We start from the raw sequence: 11053 nt of genomic DNA, 5'->3' as shown, positions 1-11053 counted from the left end.
CAGCAACTTAACATCAGGCCACATATACATGGAAGGTTCCCAGCAAGACTATAGCATGATACTAGAACTTGGCAAGAAGCCATATTTGGGGCATTAGCCTGGATTAACAGACAAACTCTTTCACAGTCCCAGACCCGAAGACAGTAAGGATAGACAGGATCTTCGAGACCATGGTGGAAAACAATGTGTCCTGACCCCTCTCCCCCAAGGTGGGTAATGGGCATCTACTCTTACAGCAAGAGTAGCAAGAAAAAGTAAGAAGCTTCTGAAAGCTGAAGGAATGGACTGAGGATCAAAGGTCAAGCCTTCTTCCATGTATTTAAACCTACGACAGCACGATAGCAAATCTAGCCCACACACAGGCAGGAAAGGATGAAAGAGTGATGAAGGTGTATTTCTGAAGGCCTAAAAGAATCTGGCAAACACACGGACCGCAGACAAGTCAAAACCACAGAAGGCCTGCAGGATATCTCCTCTAATGAAATCAAACGAGATAACGTGTGTAAAATGCATCGTAAACATTAAAGCACTACACAAATGCTAGTTATAATTGTTGGTGTTGCTGTTAAAGCCAAAAGAGACCAACCCAGTCCCTCCTGGGCCATGACGGCTTCACCTCACCAGCAAGCTTCTCCAGCAATGCTTGTGCGGACTGGTATCCATCATGGAGGTGGGGAGGTTCTGGATCTTCTGAGATGAATGAATCCTGCATCCCTGCAAGGAGGGGAAGGGAGAGAAGTGAGCTCGGGTTTGTGCAGTTGACCCCGGACTGACCGTTCACGATCCAAGTGAGGACCTATAACTAAGGGCAGAGCGGTGGTACTGGAACCAGAATTCTCACAGCCTTAGCTGCTCTGTGATTGGTTCCTACTACGCCATCTGAAGCAGGTCTACATTTGAGGGGGCCCATTTCTTTCTCTTGATAAGAACTGGTCAGTCGGACTGCAGAGCCTTCTGAAATGCAAAGATGCTCGTATCATGCTACACAGACCTGAGCAACAGGATTGAAAGCACCCCTGGTAAATACTTTGTAGAGAGGGAATGATCAGGGGAATCCTCAACAAAGATCAGAAAGTATATTCAGCTCTGCTAAAGGTGTCCCAATCCAGCAAATCAAAGAGTCTCCCTGATGGCTCCTGCTGTGTTTAAAAAGCCCCCCACAACATCTGGGGGCTAGTATGCACGCCATGGAGGCTTGCTTTGAAGGACAGGGAAGAAACAGGAAAGGATCCAGTGGATGTTGTTGCTGTTGCTGTTAAAGCCAAAAGAGACCAACCCAGTCCCTCCTGGGCCATGACTTGTGAACTCCTTGAGGACAGGAACCATTCGCTCTTGACCCTATACCCTTGGTGCCTAGCACTGTACCTCGCACATAGCTTGTTGAGCTAAACTGAATTGTCCCTGGTTTCCTGCAGTGAATGCCATCTTGGTCAGATTTCAAAGTTTATGCTCTGCACATATATATCCTCTCCAAATTCTAGACGAAACTTTGAATGAACCTTCTGGATGCTCCACGGGGCAAGGAGGCAAGAGACCTGATTCTAACTTTCACTTTCAGGGCATGGCAAAAACAGTGTGTGTGGAAGGGGGACAGAGAAAGATGGGTGCTACCAAGCTAAATAAAGCCTGATCTGGTTCTTTTCCTCAGTCCCCAAGCAGAAGATGCTTGCTCATGCCACAAATGAACCACCCTTATCCAATACTCCGGGAAGCAATGGAGAAAACAGAGGGCCCCAGCTGCCTGGGTAATGGTTTGGCCAGGGTTCAGGGGCAGTGGGCTACCCATCCTCTCCCATACCCTTGGGATGACTGGGCTGATGGATAAAAGGAACTAGAAACAAAATTCTGTCCAGCACAGCCAGCTCTAGAAAGAGCTAGAATCCTATGGCTGAAGCGCCTAACACAGTGCCTGGCACATAGTAGGTGCTTAACAGATAAATATTTATTGACAATATGCAGAAGAAAAAAAAAACAGCCTGTTGAGAACCCTTTACATCATGAGAGAAGTAGCAGAGGAATGACCGAGTGGAATCTTGCTCCAAATTTGGACAAAGAAGGAAAATGGGAGCCCAAGACTGGTTTTAACCAGTAAAGCGACCATTAGCCTAGCCCTGGTTTCCCCTCCAACAGAAGCCAGTGACTCAAGCCCTGACATACTCAGAGGCCACATCTCAGTGCCTCAATGAAACATAGATGGATACAGGGACACTGGTGTGCCTCCCCAGCTGCTGCTTTGCTCCACCCCGACCCTGACAGAAGGTGACATGGATGACTCCCAGAAAGGCCCACTGCCCAAGACAGATGTCTGCAAGATGCCCCCTGCTCAAGGACTGGCCAACAGGGCCACAGGAAAATTCCTCAGAGGATTTCTAGCCCAAGGAACACTCCTGACATTTGGGGGAGGGAATGTGAAGATCTAGGGGAAAAAACACTGCTTGGCAGGTTTCACTTCTAAGCCCCAAGGGCTGGCATTTTCTCCTCTGAGGTATACACTGGGCTATTGTGCTGTCTGACCCTGAGACTCTAGGTCCAGCCCCTTCTTCAGTCTGACCCCAGACAAGCTAATTTTCACGTTGACGGAGCATCAGACATAAGGCTGAAAGCTCCCTCTCAGGGCTCATGACATAATGAGTCATCTTCCAAGGGGGATAAAAAAAAAACAAAAACCCAGCATCCATCACCAGTGCGCCTCTCTCCTTTCCCACAATTACCAACAGCTGTTTGTCAATCTCTGCTCCTGAAGCCCCAGAAATGAAAGGGAGGAGCCCTGGACTCTCTCCATCCACAGGGCTCAATGTCTTCAGGAACCAGACAGTCATTATTGACACTTTGGGAGGGGAGATTTTAGAGGGAAAACTAATTTGGCTCCCAATGGGACTTTTACAGAACTGACTAACTCTCCCTAATTCTCTATGCCCTGCCTTTGTGAACCCCCGCCTTGCCTTTGTACCCTAATGCTGCTTTAGCCACCTGACGTAGAAACCCAAGCACGCATGTAATATAGTGCCTCAGGGGCTGTGAGACAAGTAGCACCAATAGGCCTATGACCATTTTACATGTAAGGAAACTGAGGCAGTTAGTACTGGAGTATCCGGACTCAAATGCTGGTCTTCAGACTGTATGTAATGCTCTTTCCACTACACCTGGTGATAAAGACACATGGGACAGGCTTGGAGCATGTGCCTTCAACTTCAAAGGGGTTCAAGGTAAGTGGGTCCCCTCTCAGAATTTTTTTTCCCCATCAGCAGGACTGAGTACCACACACAAGCTCTCATCTCCTCTGTTTCTACCAAGAATGCTTGCGGAACGCCATTTCCTGGCCCCCAAAGGTCTACTAGATGAAATCAGGCAACACGGAAGTGAGAGGCAACATGGCAGTCAAGAGACCTGGCTCTGAATCCTGTCTCAAACACTTACTAACTGCTCAACTATGGACAAGTCACTTAAGATCTCTGAGCCTCAATTTCCTCATCTATAAAAAGGGTGTCATGAGGATCAAGTGAAACAACACATGCAAAGTACTCTTAAAACTAAAGTGCCAACAATAATTGATGGAACTATTTTCTTTCACCAAAATTCTCTACAGAGGCATCTAGTGGTGCAGTGGATAGAGCACCGGCCTTGAAGTCAGGAGGACCTGAGTTCAAATCTGGCCTCAGACCAAACACTTGACACTTATAGCTGTGTGACCCTGGGCAAGTCACTTAACCCCAAATTGCCTAAAAACAAAAACAAACACAAACAAACAAACAAAAAGCTGACTCTTGCGGGCCTAGAGTCTCATACCCTGAGGACTATGCTGTCAGATATATTTAGGGGGAACCAATAAGAACCAAGGCTGGAAAGAGAACTGGAACCAGAGAAACTAGAATGCCTTAGACTTGATCTTGCAAGTAATCAGGAACTGTTATAAATGTCTGAGCAGGGTAGAGTCTTAACTTCTGCCTTTTAGATTACCTAACTCCTTCCACACTTACAGGCTGCTCTCTGGGCCTCACTTTCTCCATCTGTAAAAAGAGGGGGGCTGGACTGGATGGCCTGGAAGGTCTCTTTTTATACTAAACCTATGATCCTAAAATACATGGCGGGTATAGGAAGGGATAAGATATTATGAAGAGAGACTAGAAAAAAACTTGGTCATTGACTGTACATAGAGGTAAAGAAGCTTGAGGAGGGACGACGAGATTTCAAGCCTAGGTAACCAGAAGGCCAACGGGGCCATTAGTGGGAATAAGAAAATCTGATGTACGAGTAGGGGAGGAGAGAGATGACCAGTTCAATTTTGGCTGTGTTGAATCTGTGGTAGCAGTGGGACTCCCAAGTGGAGAGGTCCACCGGCTATCTATTTTTTTTTTTTTTAAACACCACCTTTGATTACACTGGTATAAGGAATATCTTACGAGGAAACTTCCTCTACAAATGCAGGGCAGCACTTTCTCGACCATTTATAGTCTGTTTTAGAAAGTTGCTTAGGGCACTGACTTTTCCAGGGTCATACGGTCTGGAAGGACCTGAGTCTAGGTCTTCATGACTCTCTATCCATTACATCTTGCTATATGTCTCCGGCAGATAGTTACCAAAAGATAAATGGATTTTGGAAGAATAGCCATAAAATGCCAGGGTTGGAGATAAAGATTTGAGAGTTATCTTTATGGAAGTGTTTGTGGTGAATCTAAGGGAGACAGATGGTCTGAGGGGGAGAGTGTAGTGATGGAAGAGAAGAGAGATAAAGACAGAACCTTAGGAAATAATACCTAGATTAAGAGGGTTGGGAGAAGGAAGAGATGTCACTGCAGCAGGCAGAGTGGTTGGGATCAAAGAGGTAGGAGGAGAACCAAGAGATGACAGTGCCACGTTAGCCAAAGGAGGAGAGCATTTCAGGAGGGAGGGGCTGGCAAAGCATCAGATGTCATGGAAAGCTTAAGTAGGATAAGGACTGAAAAAGGCCATTGGATTTGGTGGGTCATTGGTGACCTTTGAGAGAGCATTTTAAGTAGAGTGGTAGGGCTAAAATAGAGATTGCGAGGGATTAAGGTGTGAGTGGGTGGTGAAGTGGACCAGCCAGTGTGGACAGATCTTTCTAAAAACTTGGCACCAAAAGGAAGGGAAGAGATAGACCAATAGCAAAAGAAGGTTTCAGGGTCGAAGGAAAATTTTTTGTTTTCTTTTTTTAAGAATACAGGCAGCCTGAAAATGCAGGCCAAGGAAACAGGAAAGGAGTCACTGAACAGAAAGATTGAAGAGGTAAGAGAGGAAAGAAATAATGAATGGAGTGAAGTCCTGGAAGACTCGGAAGGGAAAGGGCAGCCTCATGAAACAGTGGAAAGAAAACAGGATTCAGAGTCAGAAGACCTGGATTTAAGTCCTGCTCTGTGACCTTGGTAAGCTAGTCAGTCTTTTTTGGAACCTTGGTTTCCTCATCTGCAGGACAGCAGTAACAATGCTCTGCCCTGTCTACCTCTCAGGGCAGGATCAAACAAAACCATGTGGGTCAAGCGCTTTTTGATCCCAAGGCACAATACCCATGTCATCAAGAATGCAGGTGGAAAGGAGGAGGGACAGTTCTTCCTCTGAGTTGGGAAGGAAAAGGCCCCCAACCCACCCTTTCCAGCCTCATCTGCCCCTCCTGCTTCTCCTGTATTCTATGTCCCAGTCAAGGAGCGGTAGCTAGCATTCAGGTTTTGAACACTTTCAGGTTTGCAATGGGCTTTACAATTAGCATTTCACTGGAGTCTTTCAATCACGCTGGGAGGTACATGCTACTATTCTCCCTGCTTTACAGATGAGGAAACTGAGGCACAGAGATGTTCGACGACTTGCCCAGGGGTCCACCTAGCCAGCAGTGTCTGAGGCAGGATTTGAAGAGGTCTATCCTCTTTTTTGGATTTGAAGAGGCACCACCCAGCTGCCAAATAGGATCAGTTCCCACCATCTACCTCTAGAAGCAATCCTTCCCTCATTAGATCTCATGGTACTTTGTGTGCCTTTTCTAAGTTGTAGAATTATCTGTGTACATGTCTTACATTACAGATAAGGTGGCCAGTGGAAAGATACAAGAAGAGCTGAGTTCAAGTCTTGCCTGACGCATACTAGCAGTATGATCCCACACAAGTCCCTGAACTTCTTGGGGTTACAGGAGGCTCTCAAAGTGCCAAAACAGGTGCTGATGTGCATTCATGGGTAGCAGGAGAGGTCCCCCTTCCATCCGATCCCCCTACATCATTTACCAACTAGACTGTAAACTTCTCAAGGTCAAAGGCAGCACGATGCCCCCTCCCCCAGGGCCTTGCGCATGGCAGGTTGTTTAATAAATATTGGTTAAATGAAAACAGGAGAGGGCACGTGAAGACTCAGAATTCTGAGGCATTGTTGTTCTTTCTGCAGAAAGAGCCTCAGGGGAAACTGAACCACCCTTGATCATCACCCTTAGTTTAACATTACCAAGAGGCTGTCCTTACACCTGGGTAGTCTCCCTCCACTGACACGGGTATCAACCCTTCGGAGATGATCTCCCCAGTTTCCTGCGGCAAACCATCACCTGGTGAGCGCTCTTCTGGTGACGTGCATCTCTGCATTAAGACAGGCTGGTCTTAGCAGACACGCAATCTGCTGATGGGCTCCTCCCCATAGACTCTGTCAGGGCATAGGCTCTGAGGACCCAGGATCTCATCCACTCCATGAGAAGTCTTGGGAGGAGGAGCAAAGGTGGGGGAAGGGATCATCGGGCGGCCACAGTACCAAAAGAGACCACCTGGGGGCCAGTCCTCAAAGCTGTGAACCAAGGTGCAGGGGGAGAGGTGGCCCCCTAGAGGCTCTTCGGGGAGAAAGGATGATAAATTTCAGGGACGATGGAAGAAATAGATGATGTAGCAAACAATGGGTAATAAATTTCAGGGACGATGGAAAAAAGAGATGATGTAGCAAACAAAGGGGGATCTCAGGAGGGGGTCCCCATGAGAAGAATCGACCCACCGATCCTTGTATTACAGATGCCCTTTTATTCTAGCTTCTTTCTCCTCACTCCCAACAACTCTCCCAATTTTCCATTATGGGAGGATGCAGAGAGAAGAATCAAGAGCTATCCAGAACCATAGCCATAACATAGGAGTCTACATGGTGTAGCAGAGAAAGAGCTCTGTTTGGAGTCAGAGGACCCAAGTCTGATTCCTGGTTCTGGTATTTACTACTACCTACGTCACCACAGAAGAGACTCAACCACCCTCGGCTTCAATTTCCTCATCTGTAAAATGAGGGGGTGACCTTCAAAGTCCCTTCTAGATCTAAGATTCAGTGATTCTTGACATACAAAAAACATCATGGAAACCGGCAAACACTCATTCACATACCATCCCTGCCAGGCACAGGAGAATGGGCTGCTGGGAACACCAGCCCCCAGGGCTGATCCTTCTGTTATGTGCTACGTCACTCACCCCAAAGGTCTTCACAACCCCACCCCAAACTGCTTCAGGACTTTCTCTGATGAGGGGATTACTACAGTCTATGCCTCCAAATACTTTCTGTCTTGGGAGGGCCCTACCCAACACAGCTAGAAGTCCCAGGCAGGGTCCCGGGTCCAAGGGCAATAAACATGTTTCTCTAAGTCTGGGTCTTTTGGGTAAGGGTGGGCACAACAAAACTTTCCCGGCTCTGTCTCCGAGAACCTTCCATCACTGCCGCAATCTCCACTACATCCTCTGCGGCAGTTTCTGCAGCTCTCCGGGCTCTCCACCTCCTCCCCCTCCCCCCACCGGCCCCCGCCCGTTCTGCGCAATTGGCTCGGCAGGACCAGAGAAGCCCACTCCACCAAGGCAGGGGCCGATGGAAGCCCCCAAAGAGGAGCAACAGTTAAGAATCCCAATTCAAGAACTCTGGGGACCCAGACACAAACAACAGAAAAGGACAAGGGAAAGAAAGAGGGCCAGACAACTTTGGGCCATCCCATCCCATCCAAAAAAAAAAAAAATCTTACTTTCTTAGTCATCATACCTTTTCCTTTGGAAAGATCTCCCCAAGCGAGCTGAGTGACAGAAGGAAGCTGAGAGGCACTGTTCTATCTCCAGGGCAGATGTTCCCAAGAAACCACTGGTGACGAAGATGGAAGACAGAGTCTGCCCTCACGTCCGTCGGGTGGTTGCTAACTGCGCAACCACTCGGGGGCTGGTCAGCAACACAGTTTGGTAGTCTCTCCCTCGGCCAGGACCCTTCTTCTGTGCTTTCTGGACCCCGAGGGGGTATGCCAGAGGATGAGAAGAGGCATTTAACAGTTACGTAAGACATGGCGTGGCATGAGCCCTCAGCCAAAGAACTGGGGTGCAGTGCGGTGCCAGGGTGGATGAGAAGGTAGAGCTTTTGTGACACACTTGGATGGTGTGGTGAGGGAGGAGACCTGGTCTCCAGGGACCCATTTCTTACCTGAATATCTACGGCAAACTCGGGCCCTCCATTTAAATGAAGGATGGAGATCCTTATAAACATTTCTTTTTCAGGTCTCCCCCCCTACCAACTCCTGCTTCCCCCAAAAGCCAACAGCTGCTGTCCTAGTTTCTCTCTCCCAATCCTCCTCCTTTTAGATGGGAAGATACAGGTCAGAAAGCTCTTTCCTCTATCAACTCTTATAAAAAGCCCACCCAAGTGGGCAAGTGCATGGGCTAACATCCATGGGTCATTCCTCACTCATATCCTTCCTCTTCCTACCCTCCCACCCACCCAAGGACTGACCTGAGGAAGGCAAGTCCTTTCAGCCCAGAGGCTGGCCCACCGCTGGCCCCTCTGGACCATGGCTATCTCTGGACGTCAATGCAAATCTCTGGTCCCCGGGGAGCAGTCTGGAGGTAGCAGGAAGCCCTGGGAGTCAGCAGCCGCAGCCCTACCTTGCCCACGCATTTCCAGGAGAGTTGGGAATTATTTTGCTGCAACACCAAGGTGCGGCCAGTGACAGCTGGAAACTCCCTCTTTTGAAATCAAATAGCCCAGGCAGCTTTCTTTCAGAGGCTGTCAACTCTTCTGACGCCCTCATGCCTAAAATCAACTCTTCTCCCCCCTCCAAAAAAAAATTTTTTTAAAAAAAAGTTTGTACAGCTGCAAGCTCTTCTTACACCTATGGAGCAAATGTCAGTCCCTCGAATGCCCGGAAGCATCCGGCCCACAGCACCCCCAGGCACTGTTGCACGCACACACACCCCTGAAGAGCTTTTAGAGATCAGAACTGCTCAGCTCCCCCCCACTCCACGCTCCAACCATCATCACCACCCTACCCCCCTTTCTTTCTCCAGTGAAATGGAAATTCAGATTTGATACCCAGTCCTCGGCCAATCCAAAAGAGCTTTTCACCTGCCATCACCCTTCTCACCAATGGGAGGAAGTGTCTGGAGCCTGAGCCCTCCCCTGGCCAATGAAGGGCCAGCCCTGCCACTTAGTTAATGATGCAGCAGTACAGGGAAGGCCATCACATGGGAACTGGAGAGATGCCAACATGGAGACACAGAGAATGCAAGGTAAACAACTTTGCAACGCCAGAAGGATGACATTTAATCTCTAAATGCTGGCTTCCCCTTCTCAGCTCATCCTTAACCCTCTCAGCCAGGCTTGGTAGGCTCGGGGAGCCTCGGTCCCCTGCCCCCCTCAGATGTACCCATGACTGCGTCACCACTCACCACTTTGTTCCCCCAACTACGCAGTGACAAACCTTCCACAGCCTCAGCCCCCACCCAGGGCACCCAGGTCCCACCCCACTTTCCAACTCCACCCAAACCCCAATGATACCCATCATGGCCAAACCTTGAGAGAGGGAGCCCCTAAGTAACTTGTTCCTTACCTTTTCTTTCCCTGACTCCCCCCCCCCCCAACATTTCTACATCGCAACTCTACTGACTTACAGACAGACAGACACCAAAACAGCCTGGGTCATCCGTCCATCCTAAAGAAAGGGACCTCTTTCTGGGCTAAAGATCTATATGGAGATAGGACACCAGGGGGGCAGGTCTGTTCTCTTCCTCATGACCCATGTCAGTTTGGACTAACACTAAGGAGAATGAAAATTAAAGTGGAAAAATTCTCTCCGGGAAAGGGAAACAGCCAAAAGCAAGAGAAAAGACGTTTTGGGAGAGAAAGCACCCCCCTCCACAGAAGAATCGCCCCCAATCCCAGAATATACGTACGTGGGGGAAGAAGGGGTACACACCACCAAGTCTGGAAGCCCGTCACAACTGCCTGTCGCCTCCTGCGCAGTCCCGGCTCTCCATCCAACCTGCCGTATGGTGTCGCAGGACAGAACGTTCCAGAATTTTGTCCCCGGTGAAGCCTGCCACCATCGCAACCTCTGCCACCCCCCCCCCCCGAGCCACCCAAGCCACCTTTGCATCTTCTCTGCCTGAGCTCCCATGGGCTGCGATGTCCCCAATACATCTCTGAAGCTTCACAAGTGGGTTGGCAGAACCTAGTACCCAATGTTGATATTACTTGTTTCTCTCTCTCTCTCCCTCTGCTGCAGCAGGGCTGTTGCTAACAGACCTATCGACGGAGCTCTCTCTCTCTCTCTCTCTCTCTCTCTCTCTCTCTCTCTTTCTCTTTCTCTCTCTCTCTCTCCCTCTCCCCCTCTCCCTCTCTCTCTCAGCTGTGTGACGCAGATCTAAATTCTCCAGTCTGCTCCCTGTGTTGCAATAGCAGAATTGCAGCTTTCCCCTGGAGAGCTGGGGGGGGGGGGGCAGTGCCAAGGCTGGTCAAACAAGACCAAAAAAAAAAAGTTGGGCCTACACTTTGCCTCCTTGGCCACACTTTTTGGGTGGTCCATCACTACCCCACCACCTTGGATGCTGAGGGGATTCCCCCTAGTGTCAGCAGGCTCACCTCTTCCCCTGAGGCCCCTCGGCAGAACCTTGCTTAACTCTGAGTGACGGTCCCCAGAGCTCAGCCAAATGTCATCTCACCTCATCTTCTGGAGTCCCTAACACACAAGTAGTCACCACCCTATGACCACCATCACATTAACTATTTCTGCTCTGGAGGGGTCAGGCGTGATGTCTGGGGCTGGCTTTTCCCTAATCCCAGGTTCCTC

General features: G+C 49.1%; 1 protein-coding gene across 5 annotated transcripts; it reads right to left on the bottom strand.

Annotated features, from left to right (window-relative positions):
• Nucleotides 1-389: 389 nt before the first annotated feature.
• LOC114050004 lies at nucleotides 390-10547 on the bottom strand. 5 transcript variants are annotated; one of them, XM_027871511.1, is made up of 5 exons: nucleotides 9350-9362; nucleotides 8719-8825; nucleotides 7987-8082; nucleotides 6459-6569; nucleotides 390-714 (listed from the first exon to the last, which is right to left on the bottom strand). In XM_027871511.1, the coding sequence occupies exons 2-5, from the start codon at nucleotides 8776-8778 to the stop codon at nucleotides 613-615; spliced, it is 369 nt and encodes a 122-aa protein (XP_027727312.1). In that variant the 5' UTR covers nucleotides 8779-8825; nucleotides 9350-9362; the 3' UTR covers nucleotides 390-612. The 5 variants fall into 5 exon arrangements, with proteins under 5 accessions (XP_027727312.1, XP_027727311.1, XP_027727308.1 ...); XM_027871510.1 differs by lacking the exons at nucleotides 6459-6569; nucleotides 8719-8825; nucleotides 9350-9362 and adding an exon at nucleotides 10158-10547; XM_027871507.1 differs by lacking the exons at nucleotides 8719-8825; nucleotides 9350-9362 and having other exon boundaries at nucleotides 7987-8648.
• Between the last annotated feature and the right edge of the window lie 506 nt (nucleotides 10548-11053).

This window comes from Vombatus ursinus, unplaced genomic scaffold (assembly GCF_900497805.2).
Source record: "Vombatus ursinus unplaced genomic scaffold, bare-nosed wombat genome assembly UNPS02014798.1, whole genome shotgun sequence".
Lineage (NCBI taxonomy): Eukaryota > Metazoa > Chordata > Mammalia > Diprotodontia > Vombatidae > Vombatus > Vombatus ursinus.
The sequence above is the reverse complement of the archived record's forward strand: the minus strand, read 5'-3'. Positions and strand labels throughout refer to the sequence as shown.